This window comes from Myodes glareolus, chromosome 18 (genome assembly GCF_982192425.1).
Source record: "Myodes glareolus chromosome 18, mMyoGla1.1, whole genome shotgun sequence".
Lineage (NCBI taxonomy): Eukaryota > Metazoa > Chordata > Mammalia > Rodentia > Cricetidae > Myodes > Myodes glareolus.
The window spans coordinates 10,923,836-10,950,538 of NC_142043.1; the positions used below are offsets into that span (position 1 = coordinate 10,923,836).

A 26,703-nucleotide genomic window follows, 5' to 3' on the forward strand; every position below is an offset into this window, starting at 1 on the left:
CTTGTTAGTGCTGCCAGGTTCCAATAGCTAACCCTAACAACTCAAAAAAATAAAAAAAAAGTCTCTTCTTACAGGGCAACTAGAGTCAGGTCATCCGTGAGAGCCTTAACTTCTCCACGACGAAAATTTAAAAGGTATTCAAATACATGTCACAAACTACAGTCAGTATACACGCCTCTAATCACTCTGCTTTGAGAGAAAAAGGACGGTAAAACCTTCGGGTGCAGTCAGTATAATCTTAAAGCAACGCAGCTGAAAAATACCAGTACCTCTTCTAATGTCTTGTGGACTGCCATTGGACCTTAGAATTTGTTGCTGTTGTTGTGCTTTGTTTGTTTGTTTTTTCCCTTCAACCTTGGAAAATCAGCAAAAACAACGGGCAGTACCAGCTCTGCTTGCCGTCTCTCCCTCTGCGCAGCCGCAGGACGCAGCCGGGTTGGACGCGGAAGTAAGCGCGCACTTCCAGGGCTCTTCTCCCGGAACCCAAGAGTGGGTCTTTCAGTGGGCTCGTTAGACTACTTTTCTTTTGCATCAAGACTTGGAAAAAAAAATCTCAAGCAGAGGTCATAAATTAAATTGTTTGAGAAGTTTTAAAAAATATTTCTTAAAACTTTTCAAAACCTCGGTACTAAATATACCCCGACTGACTACTGTAAGGATGACAAGGCATTAGAACCTCAGGAATAGAACGCGTGGTTCATTCATTCTTTTGACAATTGAGGGTTTGTCAGACACCAGACTTTTGACAGACAGTTGAGTGTCTATCGTGCCAGGAACGATTCTTGGTGCTAGGGAGATTTTTTTAAAATGACAAGAATAAATGGGACTGAGAGACTAAAACGACAGTTCACACGTTATTTCGCTCTTCTGGCGTCAAAGTCCCTTTCACGTATTCTAAATTGTCGTTTGCCAGGCTTCCGCCAGGGGATGTACTACAACTCCCATGATGCTCGCGCGCGGCCCCTTTTTTAGAGGCTTCACTCGGCTCCCTGGTCACGTAGGGAGCGACTACAGTACCCAGAATGCTCTGCTTCCCCGCCTGGGTGTTTTTGCCTCTCTCCTGGCGTTGAACCCGGTAGTGGCCATCCGGAGTGCCAGGCCTGGGGTTCTCGGTGTCCTTTCCCGGGTCACGGGCAAGGCGGCGACTTGACTTCTGGGCGCTGAGCCCGGGCGCGCGCGCAAGCGACCGCCGTCCCCGCTGCAGGTTCGCGTCCCGCTTTGCTCCTTGCGCGGCTCGGCTCGCGGCCGCCAGGACGCCCCGGGACTGACGCCCCGGGACAGAGGCGACCGTCGCGGCTGCGGGAGCAGAAGCGAAGCTGAGGTCCGGGGAGAGGCGACAGCGGCCAGAGCGCCCGGAGAGGAGAGAAGGAGAGAAGATGGCGTCGGAGCTGGAGTCCGAGGTGCAGGCCATCGACCGCAGTTTGCTGGAATGTTCTGCTGAGGAGATCGCAGGGGTGAGTGCGGGAGCCCGGGAGAGCCACGTCCGGCCGTCGCAGGCCGCGCCCCGGGGGAGGAACAGAGTCCTGGAAATCCCGGAGCGCGCTACTGACTTCGGGTAACAGCCGCGCTGGCCCTGTCCTGTAGGGAAAGGACCCAGAAGGCCATCGAGCCTGCTCCGCGCCTTCCGTGCTCAGAGGTCCCTAGACCCCCTTATACCTGGCCACTCGACCACGGCGCTTTCATTATCCCTCTTTATCCTCATCCTCCATTAAGTCTGCAACACTTGGGCCTTTGCCCTTTCTGCCGGCTGTTGGAAGACGGGAGCGAGGGAGCGAGCCGCTTCCTAGCGTTGTCGTATGGTCGCCCTACTTTATCTTCTGATTCCTTTTCTTGGGCTAGGCAGAGCAGTGTCAGCGCTGAGGCTTGTTGTCCTAGCCAACTTTGTTGCTGGAGCTGCGGGGGGCGGGGGGGGGCAAACAGCACAGCCCCACAGCCCCCCTCAGTGCTTTTTATTTTTTTAAAGTTCTTTTGCACTTGTTATTTTAGTTAGATGGCAACGTTGGTGCTGGTGTGCGAGGTACCGTCTTGACGCATTTGCTGAGCATTTGAGACTGGGAGGTTTTAAAAAAAAAACATTTTTCTAGAAGTTGGGAAAAGTTGGACGGAGAACAACAAACGTTATATAACTTTGAGAAAGCAGCTTTGGTTAACAGATGCAAGCTCATTAGTGATAGTTGATCACAGTGTATGAGCAGCCCTTAGGCCCTAAACTTAAGCCATTCAAACTCAGTGAGGACTAGAAATGTAATACGAACAGTGCTGATGTAAGTAGCAACATTATAAAGACAACGACTTCAACACACTCAGTGTCATCCTTTGCCAGTGAGGGCAAGGGACACCTATCGGACCAGATTGTCCACAGTGACTGTGAATGGCTCAAACAATTGGAGCCCAGTCTCTAAGACCTCCAGTTGAAAAAGCTAGGAATTGACCCTTATCAGCACACTGCATGCGGGGGACAGTATTTGGCATGTGAGGCTGTTGAGGGTTTGAAGTGGATTAATGAGAACAAGGAAGTTCAGGTGGAAATAATTGAGAGGGTAAAGGTGATCAGTTTTTTAAAATACATTGTCTTTCCAAGTTTTGTAATTTTTTTATAAGACTAAGGTGTACAGCCTGTTTTCATGTGCTTTCTGTGTGAAATTGCACAACCCAAGGATTTTCAGCCTCCATCTGCCTTTGATTTATCAAAGATATTTGGAAAAGAAAATGAAAACCCTGCTATAAGAAAAGAGGAAAATAATTAACACTGACTTGGTATCCTTTTCTAATGTTGTCAAATCTGTTTGTCAAAGTAGTGGGTGTTTTGGTTTAGTTTGTTTTTTTTCTCTCCCTCTGAATTTTTGCATCCTTGGCTCATGACACTGTTAGCCCATTCTAAAATTGATGAGAGAATCCTGAGTTTGTTGAGGTTCCCGAGGAAGCCATTTACAAACCTGCTGCGGAGGCTGTTGCTCCCAGCTCTTAAGTGGTAAAGTTTTCAAGCAGGTGAAGTGGAGGAAAATAAGAGAAATGCAACAAACCTTTTAAAAAATTTACTTCTAGTTATGTGTACTTGTATATGTCTGTGTCAGCCATGTGCATACGAGTGTAGATGTCTGCACTCTGGCTGCAGGCATTGAATGCCCAGTGTGGGTGCTGGGTGAAGAGAAGTATGTGCTCTTAACTGCTGAGCCATCTCCAGCCTCAACAGACCCTTATTAACTTGTGCTTATTTGAGTTTGTGAAGAACTCATGCCTGAGCTCACGGTACTTTTTGTTCAGTTGACTTTTCATTGGCTTTCTTGTGTAGATTTATGAAATTAAACTTGAGGAAATGTAGTGTGAAGGCCAAGAGAAGCGCTTCAGACAGAGCAGATGCCATAGAATCAATGCCTGCTCCCCCAGCTGGCGGTCTCACCTGCAGTACATCTAGGGGGGCTTCCTGGGTCTCTTTAATCAGGACACTAAATACTTAACACTGTCCTTTCAGCCTCAGGCTCCAGCGTGGCCCTTAACCACAGCTGAAATCAATGCACGCTTTCTCTTCAATTAAAAGTAAATTTTAGTCAGGTGTGGTGGCGCACGTCTTTAATTCCAACGCTTCTGAGGCATAGGCAGGTGGATGCCAGTTTGAGGCCAGCCTGGTCAGAATAGAGTTCCAGGCCAGTCAGGGCCATAAATAAAAGCCATCTCAAAAATAAAATTTTAAAGTAAATTTTAGAAAAGATTAAACAGAAAGTAGTTGTTTCAGAATTTTGACCTCTGTGATTGATAATATTCTAAGACCAGTCCCATTTTAATTTGATAAATACTGATGCCTTTTGTGTCGTTACTTTGAAATGGGCTTGCTGTGTGTCCCAGGCTAGCCTTGAACTCAGAATCTCCCTGCCTGAGCCTCCTGTATGCTGGATGTCAGGCATGTGACACCACACCTGGCCTATAAGTACCAAGTCGTGAACACTATTGACACAATGTATTAGAAGGAAGACTTGTCTACTGCATTCATTTCAGCTAAACTGACTTCACACTTGTGATGTTAGAGGATCGCAGAAGCCAGCTGGTGTCAGTCTTCTCTCTCATAGAATTGATTCAAGTATGATTATTCCAGTTTGTTCTAATGGGAGATTACAATTTAGGAAGTATACATATTGTCGTCGCCCCCCCCCCCCAAAAAAAGTAAGCTGTGTTGGGTGGTGCGCATCCCAGCACTCAGGCTGAGACAGCAGGATCACTTGGAAGTGCCAATCCAGCCTTTGCTATATAGGGGATCCTTGTCTCCAAAAAGAAAAGGAAATTTGGAGCTCGGTAGATGCCTCATTCAGTCAAATACTCTTCATGCAGGCATGAGGGCTTGTGTTCTCTCACCAGCACCCACATAAAAAGTCAGGCACAGCGTGTGTGCCTGTGATCCCAGCACGGGGGAGCAGAAGACAAGAGGATGCCTGGGGCTTGCTAGCAAGCCAGTCTGGTTGAATCAGTACACTCCAGATTCTGAGAGTCTTGTTTAAAATAAGGCAGTGAGAAATTGAGGAGGATTCTGATGCTCTTCCTCAGGCATCGTGCATGCGCGCACACACACAGCAAATGAGAGATTTCAAAAATTTCTTTCATGAACTTGAATTTCTGTGTTTGTGTGTATGTATGCGAAGAGTGCGTGCCAAACACTCTTGAGGTCGTCCTAGAACATCATGTGGAGACTGTTCTTTCCTTCCATCGTTATGTGGGAATTAAACACAAGTCACCAGACTTGTCAAGCAAGCTCTTTTAACCAATGGGCCATCTTGCCAACACTCATTATAGAGATTTTGTGTAGAGTTTTGTGGATGCGTTGATTATTTCTGGCTTTTGCATTGTGAATAGTCTTAGGGAGGCAGAGCACACACTGTGTGGTTCAGGGTCTGGGAGCACTGCTAGAGTTGTGTGACCATGACTTCACTTTTATAATCTTTTCATCATCCCCCAAAGGAATGTGCCTCCCCCCAGATCTCCAAACTGTAAACAATTGCTAATCTATTTTCTGTCTCCATAGATTTGTTTATTCTGAACGTCTCATATAAATAGGACCATACAACATATTTTACAATTTTTCTTCTTTTCACAAGTGTTCATCAGTGTTGTAGAATGCATTGATACTTCATTCCTTTTCATTACCAAACAATAGCCCCTTGTACAGATGGATATAGCACATGAATGAATATAGTTTTATCCATTCATGAATGGGTAGATATTTAGCCTTTGATGCTTTTTGGATATCCGGAATGGGCTACTGTGAATATTTGTGTAGAGATTTGTGTGTGCACACTTTGATTCCTCCTGGCCATGTCCCTAGGAGTGGAACTGCTGGGTCATATGGTAATAACTCTTTTGAGGAACTGCCAGCCTGTATCCAAAGTGCTGCAGCGTTTTTATTCCGTCAGCAGTGCAGGAGGCTCCTAGCTTTCTGCACAGTTGCCAGCACTGTCTGTCTTCTTGATTATTGCCCTTGTGTGAAGTGCTTGCTCATGAGTTGGATTTGCATTTCTTCCGTGATATTGATGCTGAGCACTTGCCACGAGCTTTTGCCCGTTTCTGTATCTTCCTACCTACTGGCTTATTGTAGTTTCCCTCCAATTCTGTACTACATTTTACTAGCAGGGATTGCTGTTGCATAGCCTTGTTCGAAAGCAAATCAGATGTGCTTGAAGGATGCAGCTTTAATTGGCTATAGAATACTTAGATGCAGTAGCAAAGAAAGCTAACCTCTAGGGATTTGTGTGTTTCTGTTTGATATATGTTCTCAGTCTCAAGGCTCAAATTTAACATTCAATGACAGGAAAGCTGGAAATGTTGTCATAGCATGTTTACTTTAGTGGAATGAGGTGACAGTTCCTTTACTTACTTGATGGGGACTTACTTATAAGGTAGTAAATGCTCCAGTCCATGTTTCTGAAATAAGGACAAATTAAAGTACAGTCAAATGTAGCAGTATTTCACATGGAAGACTCAGCTCTATGTAGCAGGGGAGAATGGGTATGAAAAGCTGCTCATTTCGTTCTGTTGAGAAATATGTGAGGGCTGGAGAGATGGCTCAGCGGGTAAGAACACTGCTCTTCCAGAGGACCCAGGTTCAATTCCCAGCACCCACGTGACAGCTCACAACTGTCTGAAGATCCAGTTCCAGGGGATCTGACACCTTCATACTAATGCACATAAAATAAAGTTAAATAAACCATAAGAAATATTTTTTAAAAAAGAGAGAAATATGTGAGCAGTCATTGTGAGAGACAGTCCTAAGTTTTTCCTGCTTTATATAATGATACATGTTAAGTTTAATCAGATTAAGATGCCTGTAATAGAGTCCAAATATCTTAGGTGGCTTTTAATATTTCACACAACAGTAATAAACTTTTTATTTGTTTACTTATTTCAGCAGTATCGGTACCCAGGGCCTTATATGAGTCCTGTACTACTGAACTACATCGCCGCCCCAGTAATATACTTCTAAGCGATGGGGAACATATTTCAGCTTTCTTAGCTAGGTTTTAAAGTAATAACACATAATAAAATGGTACTTAAAATTAGATATTTGTTTTACTACTGACATGCTTTGTGTAATAATATAGCCTTAACTTTTTTCTTTCCTTAAAATTTATTTTTAATTTTTAGTTGCGTGGATGTATGTGTGTGTTCATGTGTCTGTGCACATGTGTGCAGATGCCCTCAAGAGGCCAAAAAAGGTCATCAGGTTCCCTGGCTCTAGAATTACAGATAGTTGTAAGCTGCGATGAGTGCTGGGGACTGGCTGAAGTCAGGTACTCTGCCCTACTGCACCTTCTCCAGTTGAAGCTTCTTGTTTATCAGAGGAACTTTATGGGCAGATTTGATACATTTGCTGATGGAGCCACAATGAATACTACAGAATTTCTTCTAAGAACTACCTTATTCTTGATTACAATTCTTCGAAAGTGAGGCTTTAGGAGAGATGGGAGCATAAAATACGGAAAACTAAGTTTTTTCTTTATTCTTTTAAAACAGAATCCCATGTGGCTCCAACTAACTTTCATTCCCGAAGTAGCTGAAGATGACCTTGAATTTATGATATTCCTGCTTTCACATCCCAAATTGCTGGGATTACAGACATGCTCCCATTTCCCCACCTAGTTCACCATTTTAAACTTAATCTTTTTTTTTTTTAAATTAATGTTCTTGTCTAGGTGGTGGCTACACATGCCTTTAATCCAGGCACTTGGGAGGGAGAGGCAGGTGGATCTCATGTGGGTTCGAGGCCAGCCTGGGCTATCACAGCAAGTTCCAGGACAAGTTTCAAAGCTACACAGAGAAACCCAGTCTTGACTGTGTGTGTCTCTCTCTCTTTCTTTCTCTGTCTCCCCAGAGTTTATCAGCCTAGGCTATCCTGAAACTTGCTTTATAGACAGGCTGACCTTTGAACTCATAGAGATCTGCTAGCCTCTGCCTCCCAAGTGCTGGGATTTTCATTCATTCTCTTGTGCTTGCTTTCTTACCGTAGTGGAGTGTAGGTCCAGGGTCTTGCCTATGCTCCGCAAGTGTTCTACCCCAACCTATATCTCCAGTCCTCTCTTTTTTGAAAAATCTATTTATTCAAGACATTTCTGGCCAGATTTGGTGCCACATGCTTTTAATCACATCACTGGGGTGGTGGAGGCAAGTGGATTCCTGTGAGTTCTAGATCTACATAGGGAGTTCTAGGCTAGTTAGGGTTATAGAGTGAGACCCTGTTATCCCCCTCCAATTTTCACTTTATTTTAAAATACGTGTGTATGTAAGAGTATATTCAGATGAGTGCAGGTACCCATAATGTCCAAAAGAGAGTGCTGGGTCCCTCAGAGCTAGAGTTGTAGACAGGTGCTGGGCACAAACTCTGGTCCTCTGTAAGAGCAGTACATGTGTTTACCCTCTCCGCTATCTTTTCAGCCCCTGAGTTTATTTTTTAAGTGAGTATGTATGTATGTATGTATGTATGCATGCATATATGCCTTTATTTGTTTTATTTATTTGGGTTTTCAGGATATAGTTTCTCTGTAACAGTCCTGGCTGGCCTAGAACTCACAGAGATCCGCCTGCCTCTGCTTCTTGAATGGATTAAAGGTGTGCATTACCACTGCCCAGCTATAATTTGTTCTTACTTGTCCTACTGAAAAATGCTTTTAAGCAAAACCTTAGTGTTGTCAGTTAAAATTGTATTCAGATTTCTTACACTTTTTCATTCACAAAAAATGCATAGACTAATTCGATAACTTTTATTCTTATCTTTGTTCAACTGACAATGAATGGACATTTACCCATGGATGTAGCCAGTAAAGGTGTCTTTTAAAAACTCAATGAATGAGGTGTACTGGTGCACGCCTTTAATACCAGTACTCAGGAAGCAGAAGCAAGAGGATCTCTTAAGGGTTTAAGGCCAGCCTGGTCTATATAGAGAGTTCCAGGATATCCAGAGCTACATAGAAAAACCAAACCAAACAAACAAAAAGTACTCAATGAGTAAGATTCCACTGCTTGCCCTTTTCATAACTATAGAGCTTAAAGTGTGAGTTGTGTGTGCACGCACGTGTGTGTGAGTTCATGCTTACACATTGTGTTCCTGCATGTATAAAATTTTGATTTATAGCTACTCTTTAAAAGGGAAGAATCCTTAAAATGTTGGGATTGTCTCCTAAGAAATACTGTCATTTTAACAATAATTTGCTCCCTTCCTGCTTACATGAAGCAAACATGAAGATAATTCACTTTTACTCAAGTGGTAAAAAAACTTAGGTTTGCAGTTAGGACCTTTCTTTCAGTACCAAGCCTTATGAACTAAGATACTTAGATTTTTAGCAAGAGTTCTATGGAACATGAGATTGACTAAAAAGTTGTTTAGTTTAGTCACAAATATTTAAAATGTGTGGGCTGAGGATTATGCAGATAATAGCTAAATGAAGGCCTTAATTGACTGACTGTATATGAGCATTTTCTCTGGATGTACACATGTGTGGTCATGTGTATGCCTGGTGCCCTTGCAGTTGAGAAGAAGGCCCCACATACCCTGGAATTAGAATCTCAGATGGTTGTGAACAACCACGTGGGTGCTGGGAGCTGAACCTGGGGCCTTTGCAGGAGCAAAAGTGCTCTTAACCTTTGAGTCATCTCTCCAGCTCCGTACATTGACTTCTTCAGGTGCTAGGGATTGCTTGATTGTGGTCCCTTGAATTCTTTATCTTCCTGCTTCTGGAATTACAGGTTCACAAACAGCACTATGCCTGGCTTGGAGTCCTCCCCAGGCTCCCTTTTTGGTTTTTCAAGGCAGGGTTTCTCTGTGTATACTCAGCTGCCCTGAAACTTGCTCTGTAGACCAAGCTAGCCTGGAACTCTGAGATCCGTCTGCCTCTGCCTCCCAAGTGCTGGGATTAAAGGTGTGTAGCATCAACCCCGGAAAGTAAAAGTCTTTCTTAACAAAACTGTGATCGCATCCTAAGTAAACCCTGGGTTTGTGAGTTGTGTTAGCAGTTCACTTAGCTGCGTTATAGTAGAAATGGTCCCTTTATTTCATGTTGTGAGGTTTATATCTTTTTCTTGGCTTAGAGCCAGTATGGCACAAGGAAGTTTAAGAGAACGATGGCATATGTGGCAGAGGAGGCAGGATATGTGGCAGAAGGCCAGAGAAGGAGAGAGGAAGGGCAAGGGAGTCTTCGAGGTGTCTTACCTAGGGCTCAGTGGGTTCAGCTTTAGACTTAACTGACCTAAGTCCAGAGGTCTGGACCTCCCCTCCGCTTTCTTTCTGGAGTGTAAACAGAATGAGTGAAAACACACTTGTAGTCGTTCACCGGTCTAACCAAGTGCTCACTGCTTCACACCTGACTAAGGGCAGGGAGGTGGGAAATGGACTGAGAAGACACCTCCTGGGAGGAAAAGCCAGTACACTCAGAGACCAGAAACAGCCAGAAAGCAGGGCAGTAAGCCAGAAGGACTTAGCAGGCCATTTCAGGGCCTTGATCTTGAACATATTGGGAAGATGTATGACATGTTCAAGTGGGCAAATTTGTCAAAAATTGCCCCAATAGTGAGGTTAGAAAAATTTGCAGAGGGATAAAGCTGGTGGGGGGGACCCCAGGAAGTCCATGGCTATGCTGCTCCTGGAATGGGATGAGGGTTCTGTAGAGAGAAATGAGTGGGTGCAGGAGAGTTTTGGGGGTATCTGTCTGATGGTGAAGACAAAGTGGCGATGTTGAGTGAAGCAGAATTTAAACTTTTTGAGTTTAGGTAAATGCTGACGGAGAGAGAGAGTGACAGACAGATTCAGATGGCGGTGAGAGGGCTAGGAGTTTAGTTTGGGGCATTTTGAGTTGGTACTTGTGAGATATCCAGATATGTAAGTAGATGGAAGCAAAGTTGAGGTCCACAAAAGGAAGTGTTTTGATTTTTGGTTTTCTGTTTGGATTTAGTAGGGAGAGCTAAGGGGAAAGGATTTAGAGAGAGAAGCTGGTCAGAGAAAAAGAAGCCATAGTCAGTAGGCCAGGCTGTTGTAGAATAACGTTCATGAGAGACTACACGCACTCACACAGTCTATCCATTCAGGCTCTTGTGGGATGACATTCATGAGAGCGCGCACACACACACACACACACACACACACACACACACACACACACCATCTATCCATCTGTCCGTCCCTGACATGAAAATCCCTCTCACAATTGGAATAACATTTTTCGAGCAAAGCATTAGAAGTCAAATGAACACAACAGCTGTGGTTTGAATAAGGTGTGTGTGTCTGTGTGTGTGTGTGTGTGTGTGTGTGTGTGTGATGGCCCAGGTTAAAATTTTAATGTATAACAATATAAACAAAATGTGATTATTGTTATATTTTTACCAAAAAGGAAGTTGGGTATAATTGCTCGAATTAGTACTCAGTTGACCTTATTTAAAACTTTTTTTTTTTTTTAAAGAAATGGCTGCAAGCAACTGACCTCACCAGAGAAGTATACCAGCATTTAGCCCACTGTGTGCCCAAAATCTACTGCCGGGGTCCCAACCCTTACCCCCAAAAGGAAGACACACTCGCACAGCACATCTTGTTGGGACCAATGGAGTGGTACATCTGTGGTGAGGACCCTGCCCTGGGCTTTCCGAAGCTTGAACAGGCGAACAAGCCTTCTCATCTCTGTGGCCGAGTGTTTAAAGTAGGCGAGCCCACATACTCTTGCAGGTAAAATATGACAGTTCTTCTCTGAAACCTTCAGATTTTTATTTCCAAATTATGAAACCTATACATTTAAAAGTACGCACCACCAATACATACAGTTTAATTAACCGACTTAGGAACAAATAGTCATGAAATGGTTTTCCAGGTAGATCAAGAACCAGCCTGTCAGCAGCACGGGAGAAGGCCCTAAGTAACTTCTGTCTCTGTCCTGGCCTGTTACTTCCTCGCCCTTCCTGATGCATCTTGCTTACAATGATTCTTTTTGATGCTCGCATTGTTCCGGAGTTGGCTGTGGAACCCATCACACTGGCTCCTTTGTTTCTCTCCTCTGCCTTCATTAGCTTTGGGGTGCTGCTTCCCTTTCTGGCTTGATGAGATGCCCACAGCTTTCTGTACTTGCTGTGACCTATATGGAGAATCAGTCATTTCTCCAAGGAGTTTCTTTTTAATTGGGGATGGTGGAAATTAGGATATGTTTGCTGTATGGGCTTACTAATACAAGATGACCTTAAAAGATCGGTGAAATTGAGTCTGCGAGAGAAGACAGAAGAACGTGCCCTGACCCGTTCTCACCTTCTGTGCTGACTATCACTGCTTAACACTCTGCCCTTCCAGAAATTCTCTGTGTGTAATAGGCATCATGCATGCATATGTATACAGATAGGTACAGACTATCTGAACTGTATGTGCAAACATATAGGCTGGCAAGATGGCTCAGTGGGTAATGGCATCTGCTGCTAAGCTTCTTGACCACAGAGTGTGATCCCAGAGACCACTCAGAAACCCATATACATGTGACCATGCACACAAAATAAATTAATGTAATGAAAAGAAATATGTAAGTCAGGTATGGTGATGCACACTTCCAGCACTCAGGAGGCAGAGGCAGGCAGATCTGAGTTCGAGGCCAGCCTGGTCTACAGAGCGAGTTCCAGGCTACATAGAGAAGTCCTGTCTTGAAACAAATATGTACACAGAACTAAATTTTCTAAAAGTTTAGCGTCTTTCCATTCAGTTTACACAGCTAGAGAGTATTCTGTCGTGCAGATATACTGTTGATAGAGATGTTGTTCAACTTTTAAAAAACATTTTGCTGTAAAATTTAAATTAAGCTAATTAAGGTATCTGGTTTTCCATGTTAGTTTTTCCTTATTAGTATGGTCAGAGTATCACTTCTGATCATCCTGTAGAATGAAGCACTGTAGAGCGAGTTCTTGGCATTATAAAGACCTCTCTGAGCGTGCTGCTGCTGCTTGGGGAGTAGATGGAGTTCAACCTTGTGATTCACAGATAAGGAGGCTGTACTCCAGTGGCTCCAGCAGTGTCCTCTACCCAGAAGATACAATGCCAGCCGCACATTTGTGTGTCTTTAAATCTAAAGTCTGAATTAACCCCAGTCTACTTGATTTCTTTTCATAATCTTGATACTTTTGAAGATTATAAACTAGTTATTTTTGAAAATGCCCTTCAAGTTGGATTTGTCTGGTAAATAGACCTTGTACCTTTGGCCAGACTGCCACAGAGATGATGAATCCAACCCTGGTGTGTGGCCTGTGGTCCCATTGATCCTTGATAGTGCTGTCCGCAAGCTGTTTCTGCTATGAAGTCACTCCCGCCCCAAGTAATGAAAAGTTCTGTGGGAAAGCACTTTCATGGTGTTAGCTGTCCTTTCCTCTGAAGCTTTGACTTTCTTTCTTTTGTTTTGTTTTCATATTTTTGCAGTGCTAGGACTTGATCTTGAGATGTATTGATCCATGACCATAACAGTACTTGAACTTGAGATGTATTGATCCATGACCATAACAGCTGGGATCTGACTAAGGCGTGTGTGTGTAATGGTAGGGGCACATATGTCAAGGATAAAGTGCCAGTTTTGTGGAGGCTGTTTTCTCCCTCTACCTTTGCAAGGGTCCTGGGGATTGAAGGGTCCATTGATCCAGCACCATTTTTTTTTCACTTAGCCACTGTGTCCTAACTTCACACAATAGGAGCTTTTGGCACTGTTTGCTCTTTTTATGCTGCTAGTGTTCTCAAAGTGCTTACTTAGTTTCTGGCACAAGATTGCTGACATTGGTAGGCACACCTTTAATCCCAGTACTCAGGAGAAAAAGGTAGGCGGATCTCTGTAAATTCAAGGCAATCCTGGTCTAGAAAGAGAGTTCCAGGGTTGGAGAGATGGCTCAGTGTTTAAGAGCACTGGCTGCTCTTCCAAAGGTCCTGAGTTTAATTCCCAGCAATCACATAGTGGCTCACAACCATCTGTAATGAGATCTGGCACCCTCTTCTGGCGTGCGGGCATACAAGGTAGAATGTTGTATATAATCAATCAATCAATCAATCTTAGGGAAAAAAGAACTTTAAAAAAAGAGAGAGAGAGAGAGTTCCAGGACAGCCAAGACTACACAGAGAAACCCTGTCTGAAAAACAAAAAACAAAAGATGACTTGGTGACATCGTAGATTTCTCCCTGTCTGCCTTGAGATCAATCATTTTCCCTAGAAATGGTTTTCTTAGTCAGAAATAGTGTTTAGCAATAGGATAGTGGCTGGGTGGCAACTGTGCTCATTGCTTTGAGGTGTTAGCACTTCTAGACCCTCTTGTGGTCTGTATTCAATCGTTGTCCAAGTACTGAAATAGATATATCTGGGGTCTGTGGTGATTTCTCCAGTTCTTGCCCAACCCCTCAGGGTTCTTTCTGGCCCCTCCCACCCAATTCTGAAAACCCCATTTTTCAGGATGGGTTGATTTGCAATTGGGATTCCTGTGGTTCTCTCTTTGGATTTGATTAATTTGCCACAAGGAATTGTATTTCTTGGGCTACTATAAAGCATATTGTAAAGGATACAGATGAAGGAATACACAGGGCAAGATCTGAGAGAACCTTCTGTGCCCTCTGTGCGTGGCTCCCCCCAGGTGTTGAGCATTCTGGAAGCTCTCCATGCTGTGTCCTTTCTGGTTTTTATGGAACATGGGTGAAGCTCAGTCATGTGGCAATGTGACTGGACAAAAAGGGTAAGCCTAGTGCTCATAATAGACTGGGAAAATTCACAAAACCTGTCTGTATGGGTTCTTCTTGGCCTTGACCATTCCTTTCAGTGATATGGAGGATCCACTTAGGAACTACTCTGGGAGAGTTTCTCTATGGCTGTCTTCAAGACAGAAAGACTGGCGTGGCTCGCGAGTATTTCGGTTCTGCTGACATGACTTAGAGAAGGGCAAAGGCAAGGGGAAGGCAGCAGAAGGTCAGAAGGAGTTTGCTTTCTAAGGCCTGGAGCACCTCAGGGTTGTTTCAGCCACTAGGAAGCACAAGCCAGAACACAGACAAAGCCAGAATATCTGTGTCATGTCGCACCAAGCCTCTGCCTGGAAAGCCCTTTTTTTTTTAAATTCTTACATGCCAGTATGTTAGGAGTTTTTTACTCATATAATAAAATGTGGGAAAATGGGCTGTTTGTTTTCCTTGCAGCTAAATTTAAATGCTTAGACCTGTACTTTGTTGTTAAAAATATATGATGGTGGCTGGAGATTGGCTCAGCAGAGGTCCCAAGATCTGTTCCCAGCAACCATGTTGGTCAGCTTGAAGCTACTGGTATCCCCAGTTGTAGCAGGTCTAACTCACCTCTGCCCTATGCAGGCACCTGCACTCAGGTGCACATACACAAAAATACATAAAATTTAAAATGCTGAAAATAAATATTTGAAAACATATGATATGTTGGCAAGATGGCTCAGCAGTTAAGGGTGTTTTTCAGCAAGCCTCATACCTGAGTTAAATCCCAGGACCCACATGGTGGAAGGTGAGAGAGAACTGGCAACTGCAGGTTCCTCCCTGGCCTCCATATGTGCATTGTGGTACATAGGCGTGCGCACTCACACACATGAGTAAATAAATAATATTACATGAGTTGATGGTATTAAAAGTTTATTTATGAGTATTCTTTTGTTTTTTAATGGACTTTTCTTGTGGGCACTGAAACCCAGACATGTGGCAGCTGCTGTTGGGACTCGTCCCTGGTAAAGGCTAGGAGAAGTTCCTGAGGTCGAGAAACAAAACAAGACCTCTACCTAGTGTCCTGGGTTTTCTGTCACCCCTTAGAGAAAAAATTCTGAGGCCAAAGAAATCTTGATTCATTTATTACAGAGCACAAATAGGGCATGCAGGCTTCTAGAGAGAATTGTGTTGCTGGGATTTTAGACAGCTTGTCTTGTGGGCAGACTAAAGGGAGGAAAGGATTATTCATCAGTTAAGGTGAACTAGTCTAAGAATGGGCCAGGATTCCCCCTTAGGGTCCACTCTCTTTCTGTCCTTACATGGGGTTTTCAGGTGTGTCTGGTACGTGATGGGAACAGCTGGTGCTGTGAGGCTGAAGATACAGAGATGTCCTTCTACTGAAGCAAGGCTGGCAGTCGTCTCAGCTGACCATGTTGGTCCCAGCCTCTTTGGGGCGGTGCTGTGTTGCAGCAGTCAAGGGAAGCCTGCTGCAACATAGCTCTGAGGTTGCATCAGCAGCTAGCCTCCATGTAATTTGACTCTTAGTAGAAAATCAAGTTGTACTGTGGCACTACTCACTGTTACCACAAAGTGCATGGAAGTTTAGTACATAAACAGCGTGCTTGGGCTATAGGAGGAGATGTTGGTAACTCGGAACCATGGACTTGGCCTGCACCCACATCTCCATTATCCCAAGTTCAACTGCTCTATGAGCTGCTGTTTCCCAGTTGCAGATGTGGAATATTTATCTATTTAGTGCCTTAAGCATAACAAATACTGTCAGAGACCTGTGCTACTGTTCAAAATACAGGGGACAGTTGAAAGTGACATTTTACTGCTCTTTAAGTTCCTTCAATATTGCTATTAGTTGTATATTTCCAGTTCTTGTTTAATGGTATTTATTTTCAACCTTTTGAGACTGTTCTTCAGATTAAGAATACGATAATTCTCCCATTCTGGGCTTCAGACATTCACTCTTGAACCCAGTTAGTCATAGGGCAGTTGTTGCCTTAATATGCAAGACATCTACTCTGGCATGGTGGTGCATATGTTTATTCCCGGCACTCTGGAGGCAGAGGCAGGCAGATCTGTGTGTGTTCAAGGCCAACCTGATCTACATAGTGAAGACTGTCTCGAAACAAATAGAAAAGTGCTACTATTTAACAACAAGAGTTCAGCACTCAAACCCAACCTTCATTTTAGATGCCACTTCAATAGAAGGCTGTAAGCTGTGGCTGCAGGGTGCATTAGCTTACTAGATCAAGTCTTCCCAAACCTGTGGAGCAGTGGACAGACAATTCTGGTCAAGGCTGTGTTGAAAGGCTCCCTCATATGCTCCAGCATGAAAACATGGGTGATTTCGTTGAGCAGAGAGCTGCAGATTTGGGGACTAGCATCTCCTATTTTGGCACTTCCAGAACGGTTCTGATATTGTGGGAGAGGATTAATTTTTGATACCTATATTTATTCATTCTCTTTTTCTTTAACTTGACAGGGATTGTGCAGTTGACCCTACCTGTGTTTTATGCATGGAGTGCTTTTTGGGAAGTATCCACAGAGACCATCGATACAGGGTAATGCTCAAATGGCAACCACACACAGTATTGAATTTTATACTAGGTACCTTTTGACTCATTTTAAAAATCTAATGGGTGTGAGGGCAAGCTGGCTACAATGTCTGTCACCCCATTGCTCACCGTAGTTGATTTACTGCCCTGGCTGGCTACGTGAACATTCCCTTCCTCCCTTGCTGCTCTGCTTTGACTCCCTCCTAAAGCTGCATGCTCAGGCCCAAAGGCAGGGCCAGTCTGCAGTAAAGGGATGTGTGTAGTGAGCCCCTTGCTAGAGCCTCCAAACCAATTCTCATTTTAAAACCAAAAGATTTAGAGGTAAGGGTTTGGGGGAGAATGGTTTCCAAATTGTGGGATTTTGTTTTTGTTTTTAGGAAATGTAGCTGTTAGATTGTATTTTCCAAGCATAGACAAAGCCCTGGGTTCTATTTCCAGAAGGGAAAGGGAGTTGTTCAGTATAGAAAGGGCTTTGCCAAGCATGAGTAAAGCCCTGGGTTTCGTCCCGGGGAAGGGAGAAAGGGAGGGGGTAGAGGTGTTCAGTATAGAAAGGAGTTATAAGCCTACACTTCTTGGAACTCAAAGGTTTAAGAAAGGTAATGCAAAAACTGGATCTTCTGTGCTGTCAGCTAGATTGATCTGGTATTTTAAGTGATTATTAAAGAGGCCTATACTACTCTGTCATTCAGGGCCCACCTCCAGCCCCTAAGACTCTTGATAATTTTATTTGAGGCTCTCCCCAGACCTGCCTCTGCTGTGGGAGGTGGAGAAGGGACTGTTGTTTGAGGAACCTTGCATGCTCCCTGGATAGACTTGCGAAGAGCTTCAGTCCTGTTCCTAATCCCAGAGCCCAGCTGGGCCAGGACTCTTCCATGGTTGTTGGTATTCCCTCTGCCCAGGTCCTGATAATAAAGAACAGAAAGGATATATAGAATATCAGTGAGTGTGTGTCTATACACACACACAATAAGCTGGCGAGGCACTTCCAGGTACCCTTCAGCTGCTCTGTCTGGTGTTTGGTAACAAGAGCACATGTGTACACCAAGCTGTTTCCCAAGTGGCGGCCTACCATATTTCTTGGCCCATATCTGCATCTCCTGGGAATAAATAGAATATGCAGAATGACACTAATTATGCTGTGATACAGAGCATACAAATGCTTACTTTGGGTAGAGTAGAGTTGGATTTATTCTAAAATTTGTTGCATCTGAATTAACTCATTCCTAACTCCTTTTTGTGGTAGTTTTTTTTTTTTAAACTACTACTGGTATACCAATTATTAGCCTATAGGTTTTGTCTTGCCAGACTTAGTAGCTAGTAGCTGTAGCATAAGTGTGACTAATTCCTGAAGCCTCTAGGTGATAACAGAGTTTCAATGAGCACTTTTTACCAACCCTTGAAAGGAACAGAATTTTAGGAGTTGTTAAGGAAGAAAAATTGTTCCTTGAGCCTGCTGTGTCACAGCGTCGTTAGTATAGACGGCAGCACTCTAGCCAAACCCCAGGGGACCTCCCCAGTCCTTTGTTTTCCTAATTAAGAAAGCAGTGTGCGGGCACAGCCTCTCTGAAATACCTAAACTCTCCCCACTATAGCAAAGTAGCTCATTTTCTTTAGAAATCGGTCAAAAACCTACAGGCTTACTTGCAAGAAAACATTGACAGCCCCTTTTATTTGTTATTTTTTTTCCCCTTCAAAGCAAGGAACACTTAAGCAGTTTTCAGTCCTTAGCACTTGATACTGTTATTATTACCTGACATCCAGTGAATATTTACCAGATACTGTCTTTTTTTTTTTTTCAAGATGACGACATCGGGAGGTGGAGGCTTCTGTGACTGTGGTGACACTGAAGCGTGGAAAGAGGGTCCTTACTGTCAGAAGCATGCGCTTCACAGCTCTGAGGTCGTGGAAGAGGAGGTAAGTTGTTGTGCAGTCAGACATTAATGTTGGTTGTCTTCCTCTGTTGCTTCCCACCTTACTTTTTGAGACCGGGTCTCAAGAACAGCTGACCATTGAGCTCCTGGGAATCCTCCTGTCTCCCTCCCCAGTGAGGGATTCTGTTCCTGCAGAAAGCCCTGTCTAATGCATGCTGTATCAGGCCCAGCTATTTACGGGGGTGCTGGGGACAGCTCAGGCCCTCTTGCTGTGGCAAGCTAGCTGGCCAGACTAGCGGGGTTGTTAGGCTTCAGCTTCGCAAGAGACCCCACCTGACATCCTACACACATACAAAAACACACTACACACACATGTGCACACAGAGAAAAAAGTAATAAATACTGCATTAGGTAGGGTTCTTTACAGAAACAAAGATAGAGACATTCCAAAGGGAGATTTGTTAGAATCTAGGCTTGTACCGTAGGAACCAGCTCGTGCAGCAGTGGCCATCTGCGTTGCATGCTGGAGAGACTGAGAACAGTCCACAGAGCTGGAGGACTCAGCATTCCCAGTTGGCTCTGAAGCCCTGGCAGTTCCTGGAGAGTCATTAATGCTCAGTTCACTTTGGAAAGCCAAATTTTTCAGAGGCTGGAGTTTGATGGCAGCGGTTATAGCTGTCCTTGCTCAGGAGTGAGGGCAGACAGGCCTTTGCCTGGGACCTCCTTCCAGCTGGCTCCTGTCGGAAGGTGCTGCTGACTTTGAGGGTGGATCATCGTTCTCAGTTAAAGCTCTGTAATAACTTCATATGTAGACCCAGACTTATGTCTCCTAGACAATGCCAGATTCCCTCATCTTGCCAGTCAAGATTCGCCTTTGCAGGGCTACAGAAAGCTCACGGCTAAGAGCATTTGCTGCTCTTCTAGAGGACCCAGGTTCAATTCCCAGCACTCACATGATGACTCAACAATTTATAACTCCCGTTCCAGGGAATCTGACAGTCTCTTCTGGCCTCTGAAAAGCACAGGCAAGCATGTGCTGCAAGAAACACTTGTAGGCAAAACATCATACCAGTAAAATAAAACTAATTTTAAAAGATCAACTGTTGCAAGTACTGTCTGATTATGGACATTTGTTGAGTTGGCGTATAGACCGTTGTATATGTTGTGTGAAACAGCAGAAGCGTATCCCATCACTGTGACAATTATGAAAGCCCCATCAGAATTCCACATGGGGGCTGGAGAGATGGCTCAGAGGTTAAGAGCACTGGCTCTTCCAGAGGTTCTAAGTTCAATTCCTAGCAACCACATGGTGGTTCACAACTATCTATGATGAGATCTGATACCGTCTTCTGGCATGCTGGCAGAACGCTAAATAAATAAATAAACAAATAAATAAATAAATAAATCTTTTTAGAAATCCACATGGCCCCTTGGCAGAAGGAATGAACAGAAAAGTAGTGGGTTCAGGTACTTCTCTTTGTTGAGAGCCACGATAGACTGTGTGACATCTTCTTTGTTAATTTAGGAAACTTCTCCTAGGTCTTAAATGGGGAATGACATGTTTTCTCCTATGTAAATTGGATGACTGATGGTTTTTTCTTGTTTTATGGGGGTTTTTTTGCATTTGGTTAGAGTACGAGTGCTTGTACACATGTGCACACACACACATACACACGCGTGTGCATGCACACACATGCATACCACAGACAGAGCACCTTGAAGGGGTCGGTTTTCTCTATCTACTGTGTAGGCTCTAGGGATCAAACTCACATGGTTAGGCTTGACATCAAACACCTTCACTCAGTTCTGCGAGTTGGAGCTTCCCATACACAACTGGAAAGATGGTTTGAGGTTAGAGTTCAGGGTTCCCAGTGTGCTGTTCCACAGTGTATAGTTATATGCATTAGACGTTTGAGTGTCTGAATGATTTGACTCAGCTAATTTAAAATTGAGATCATGTGAAGAAAACGTTTTAGGAATTATAATTTTGTGTTTTGTAACATGTACAGGATTAAATTTGTTATGTAACAAAACTTGTCACCCTTCTTGTGTTTGAGAGTTGGAGTTGGAAGGCAAAAAACAAAACAAACAAAACACTAAGGGAGCTGTGTTTTCTGTTCTCCCTCAGGACCCTCTTGTGCATCTGTCAGAAGATGTGATCGCAAGAACTTACAACATTTTTGCTATTATGTTTCAATACGCAGTAGATATACTGACCTGGGAAAAAGAAAGCGAATTGCCTGCAGACTTAGAGATGGCGTAAGTATGGCCATTCCTTGTATGTATGGAACCTGCTAAATTTTAACGTCATTCACACAGCTAGGAGAGGACATTGTCTTTCTTTTAAAATTATTACTGCATCTATTCATCCATTTATTTGTGTAAGGGAAGGAAGAAGTGAGTGCCATGAAGGTCAGAGGAGAACCTGCTACCAAGTGGATCCTGGAGACCGAACTCAGGTTGCTAGAGAGCAACAAGTAACCTAAACTGCTTAGGCACCATGCTGTCCCAGCAGTTTTTAAGAAAAATTATTGGATTTTAGCAGAAGCATGACTTTGATAATCCAGTTTTGCAGCTTGTATGCTGATCAGTGAAGGTTTTTCTAGGATGATTGGTTTGTAGCAGTGTTAGGTCACACAGAGCTAGCAAGACGGCTCAGCAAGTGAGGGCCTTGCCGCCAAGCCTGACAACTTGAGTTCTATCCCTAAACCCACACGATCCCTGACATCTCTGTCCTTTGCTGTCTTTCTCTGACTGACCTGAACTCACTGTATAGCCATGCTGCCCTCAAACTCACAGAGAACTGCCTGCCTCTCCTCCAAAGTGCCGGGACTAACGGTGTACACCACCACGCCCACTAGCCTTCTCCTTTAGATGATCTAATAAAGCTGGAAAGATGTCAGGGGATGAGCTCTTCTATGTAAGTGGGTTTAGGGGTTTTATGAAATGCTCAATGCAATTTTAGCTATTTGCTTCTAAGTATAAAATGTATTCATCACTGAGCTGTCTTACTGTCCATCTGCCGTTTTTATTTATACTGTTGAGGTCATAAACTAGTGAGCAGACAGCTGGACTCAGCCCCAACTGTGTTAAAAGGACTGGCTGCTAGCCCCTCACTTCACACAGCCTCCTCTTTTCTGAAAAGTCCCTCCCTGGTTATTGGACCTTTGTTCATAGCTGAGGGTAACTGGGCTGGAGATTGGACATCAGGAGGTCACCAGACTAATTAGACATCAATCACCAAAGGGTGACTTCTTTGCTTTTTCAATGTGTTGCCGATAATTGGGGTTGTGCCCTATGCATTGGGTGGATTTTCTTCCTTCTTTCCTCTCTCCCTCTCATTTGTTTGTTTGGTTGGTTTTTGGCTTTTCAAGGCAGGGTTTCTTTGTGTAGCCCTGGCTGTCCTGGAACTCACTCTTGTAGACCAGGACTCAAGAGATCTGCCTGCCTCTGCCTCCTGAATACTGGGATTAAAGGTGTGTGCACCATCACCGCCTGGCTTTTGTTTTGTTTGTCTTGGCTTTGTTGTTGTTGTTGTTGTTGTTTTGACTTTATTTTCATTTAACTGACCAGGGCCACCAACACGGGAAACTCTGATGGGCTTCTCTTTTAATATTTGCCATTTATCAGTTACCATCTGGCTACACGCCTACATCCTCCAGAGCCCTTTGGCCAGCACTTGAGCTGGTTTCCCTTCTTCAGTTCTTCTGCTACTGCTTATGCCCACAGATGCCTGCCTTTATGGCCACGCCTACTCTTTACGCTGCATTAATGTCAATGTTCTCTCCCCAGAGAGAAGAGTGACACCTACTATTGCATGCTGTTTAATGACGAGGTTCACACCTATGAGCAAGTCATTTATACTCTTCAGAAAGCTGTTAACTGTACACAGAAGGAAGCCATTGGCTTTGCAACTACAGTCGATCGAGATGTAAGTCATGAGAAAGTTAACATTTCTCTGGTTTCTTTCATTTGTTCTTTTGAGACAGAGTTTCTCTTTGTAGCTTTGGAGCCTGTCCTGGAACTAGCTCTGTAGATGACGCTGGCCTTGAACTCACAGAGATCCACCTGCCTCTGCTTCCTGAAATTTAACTTTTTTTTTTTTTTTTTTTGAGATGGGGGTCTTACTTTCTAGTCCAAGCTGGCTGGAACTTGCTGAAACTTGTCTAGACTGGCCTTGAACTTAGAAAGATCTTTATGCCTCTACTTCCCAAGGTCTGGGATTAAAGAAATAGAACTTTTTATTACAGATAAGCTAGCTAGAAAAATTAGTAAAAGTATATGTGTCTAGGCTGTTTTTCAAATTTTTGTTTGACTATTGGCCCAAATATATTGTTAAAACTAAGCCATTACCAGGTAGAGCAGTCAAAGGAAATGTGGAGTTGCCCTAGTTCTGCCTCGTCATTAGAGACACTGGGCCGTGGAAGACAGAGAAGCCTGCTAGAATAAGCACTCTGTTGTTGGTGTGTGTGTGTGTGTGTGCGCGCGCGCGTGTGCGCGTGTGCGTGTGTGCGCGTGTGTGTATGTGCGTGCGCGTGTGTGCGTGTGTGTATGTGTGTGCGTGCGTGTGTGCGCGCGTGTGTGTGCGTGTGTGTGTGTGTGCGTGTGTGTGCGTGTGTGTGCGTGCATACACTGGTAGTTTAAATAGTCAAGCTAAGAAAAATTTTAGTCTTGTCTCCCCTCCCCCCGCCCCCAGACAAGGTTTCTCTGTGCATCTCTGGCTGTCCTGAAACTCGCTTTTTGATCAGGCTGGCCTTGAACTTAGAGAAATCTGCCTGCTTCTGCCTCTGCCTCCCAAATGCTGGGATTGAAGGTATGCATCACCACCTCCTGGCAAAATTTTAGTTTTCCATTGGTGACTAAAATTGATATAAATATTAAAGACTGACTCAAGTTGTATATTTAAGCATATTTACTGATTTACAAGCTACTCATGCTGAATATAATGCTTTTACAGTTAGTTTTAAATGTCTTTATAGGGGCGTAGGTCTGTTCGATACGGAGATTTCCAGTACTGTGATCAGGCGAAATCAGTCATTGTGGTAAGTGATTTGAAAACATATCTGTTACTTTTCATCAGCTTAAGACTAACTATATTATTTAGCGTTTATCAAGACATTTGTTTGCCTTTATAAACCCACAGTCACCTAAGTTGTGTTTAAAGATCATGATTCTTAACATTGTATTATTCTGGTTTTCTCAAAGCTATTTAAGATTGCTAATAGGGGAGAAATTGCACTCATTTTTGGCCACATCAAATTTTTAACAAAATATTGCATACTTGGGACTGGAGAGATGGCTCAGAGGTTAAGAGCACTGATTGCTCTTCCAGAGGTCCTGAGTTCAATTCCCAGCAACCACATGGTGGCTCACAGCCATCTATAATGAGATCTGGTGCCCTCTTCTGGCATGCAAGCATACATGGAAGGAATGTTGTGTACGTAATAAATAAATAAATCTTTAAAAAAAATTGCATACTTAAAGTTAAAAAGACAGACAGCAGATTTGGAAAAACCGTCTGACACAGATGTGTATGATGTGTGCATACAGAGAAAATACGCAAAGCCATATGTGTTAAAAGTAGGTTATGGACATAGAGTACGGAGAGGACTCAGACAAGAAATAAAAGGAAGTAAAGTTATGTGTTTCAAAAGTGTAGACATTTCTCTAACAAAGGGAAATAACCAATAAGAACATGGAGACACGGACTCCACCCTAACTGGGATACCTCAGTCCTGCTGGATCCAGACTTTCATCCAGAACAGTAGAGTCAGCGGGGGTATAGGATAATTGAAACCCTTGTGTTGTGCTGATGGAAATGTAAAAGGACAGGAGCTACTGTGGGAAGCGGCATGGCCATTCCCCTAGAAACTAAAAATAGAATGACTATATGAGCCAGTAGTTTTGTTTCTGGGTATGCATGAAAAAGAGTTTATTGAACCCAGTGCCTGTTGACAGGTGAACAGAGAAAATGTAGCATACATGTAGAGTGGAATGTTTCTCCACATTTAAAAGTGAAGGCCATTTCGCAGGTGTGACACTGTATAACTCTTGATTGATGTTAAGTAAAATGAACAAGAAACGGCTGAATCCTTGTGTGATTCCACTTGTGTGAGGGATGGGAGAGCAGAGTGCTGCTCAGGATGGGACAGGCATGTGTTCACTGGGTGCAAGGTTTCAGCTTGCAAAATGAGGCGTTCTTCAGACTGGAGACATAATGGCTCAGGGCTTAAGAGCACTGGCTACTGTGGTAGAGGACTCAGCTTCAAATCCCAGGACACACATGGAAGCTCACAACTGTCTCTTATGCTAGTTAAGGGGGATCCGATGCTCTCTATCAGCCTCTAAAGGCACTGCGTGCACGAGGTATGCAGACATACTTGTGGGCAAAGCACCTACACATATAAAATTAAAAAAATAAAACTTTGGCCGGGCAGTGGTGGTGCACACCTTTAATCCCAGCTCTCAGGAGGCAGAGGCAGGTGGATATATGTGAGTTTGAGGCCAACCTGGTCTACAAGAGCTAGTTCCAGGACAGGCACCAAAGCTACACATAGAAACCCTATCTTGACAAACAAAATAAAAAAAAAAAAAGAAAGAAAAGGAAGAAGGAGAGAGAAAGAGAGAGAGAGAGAGAGAGAGAGAGAGAAGGCAGAAAGCAAGCTTTCTTGAGGATTTATGAATTTGTAATTGGCACTACAGATTTTCCTATATATGACCAAAGGCTCTGGTGACTTACAAGGTGGAGCCTCTTACCGTTGTCACTGAGTCTTTAGATTCTGTCTAGAGAATAAGCTGAGTCAGCGTGTTAAAAGAAAAATAGTGTTTTATTATAGACACATAAGTCGTGTGGGTATTGTGCTGTATTAAGAATGCTAGTTAAACAGCTGTTTTCAGTTAGTCTTTTCTCCTCCCTGTCTCCTTAAGAGGAACACCAGCAGACAGACCAAGCCGCTCAAAGTTCAAGTCATGCACTCATCCGTCGCTGCTCATCAGAACTTTGGTTTGAAAGCCCTGTCTTGGCTGGGAAGTGTTATTGGGTATTCAGGTAGGTTTGATATGTCAAGACTGTATCTAAATGACATGACAGAAGGGACTGTTTTCAGTGACGCATCCTGTCAAACCCTTCACAGATGAAGCTGCAAAGTGCTGCTGTAAATAAATGTTAATGATAACACAATTTAATAAAATTAATTTAAATAATTTAAATGTTTGGCCTCTTACAGCTTTTGTTTATGACCTGTCCTTTGCATATCTGAAAACATGTACATTGGAATATACTAATTTATGTTTGCCAGTCTTAGGTTTTTCTTTTCTTGACTTACATAGAAGACAATTTGGAATGTACCATAATCATGAACCTCATGTCCAAAGCCAAAAATGCAAGTTGGGTTCTATTCACTAAAGGGTAAATTAGGAATAGATTTATGCTACCTGTCATAAATAGGCAAAACATAATGTTACTGTAGGGAAGATCACTTAACATTTGTATTATTGAAGGCTGTTAAAAAAATACTACACTGTGAACTGATGATTAAAAATACAGACAGAAACAAGCAGTGGTGGCACACACCTTTAATATCAGCGTTTGGGAGACAGAGGCAGTCAGATCTCTGTGAGTTCAAGGCCAGCTTGGTCTGTAGAGTGAGTTCGGGACAGCCAGAGCTGTTACACAGAGAGACCCTGTCTCAGGGGAGGGAAATATAGACGAGATACACCACATGCATGTATGCTGGTAGAGCTTATCTAGAGCGCAGCCTTTAGAAGACGTGAGAGTCTGTCTTCCAGGCCTCTCATACAGTGCTGTAGTGTATTTAAGTTTGATGGAAGGTATTTTGCGTAGCATTAATAACTCATATTGATACATATTGCAGTTTCAGGGTTACACATTGTTCTGTTAGCAGTTTTGTGTTATGACTACCTCACACATAGTCTTTCTGACTGATTTTACTACCCCTGTGTCCCTTAGCATAAATACATAGAGAACAGCATTACATCAGCAAGTTGGGGATTCTTTTTTTCCAATTAAATTCATTAGGGCAGAAAAGACTATTGCCTTTCTGATAGACATTAACTTTGACATCCTACA

At 43.4% G+C, this 26,703-nt stretch overlaps 1 protein-coding gene across 2 annotated transcripts in view; it reads left to right on the forward strand.

Moving 5' to 3' along the window:
* Positions 1-1,060: 1,060 nt before the first annotated feature.
* The window catches only part of Ubr2 (ubiquitin protein ligase E3 component n-recognin 2), an 83,040-nt gene continuing 57,397 nt past the window's right edge, over positions 1,061-26,703 (forward strand). For both annotated transcript variants that reach the window (XM_048445343.3, XM_048445342.3), the window contains exons 1-8: positions 1,061-1,454; positions 10,929-11,188; positions 16,671-16,749; positions 18,544-18,657; positions 20,743-20,873; positions 22,407-22,545; positions 23,594-23,656; positions 25,542-25,662. In XM_048445343.3, the coding sequence (XP_048301300.1) occupies positions 1,377-1,454; positions 10,929-11,188; positions 16,671-16,749; positions 18,544-18,657; positions 20,743-20,873; positions 22,407-22,545; positions 23,594-23,656; positions 25,542-25,662 (985 nt within the window). In that variant the 5' untranslated portion in view covers positions 1,061-1,376. The remainder of the gene's footprint in view (positions 1,455-10,928; positions 11,189-16,670; positions 16,750-18,543; positions 18,658-20,742; positions 20,874-22,406; positions 22,546-23,593; positions 23,657-25,541; positions 25,663-26,703) is intronic.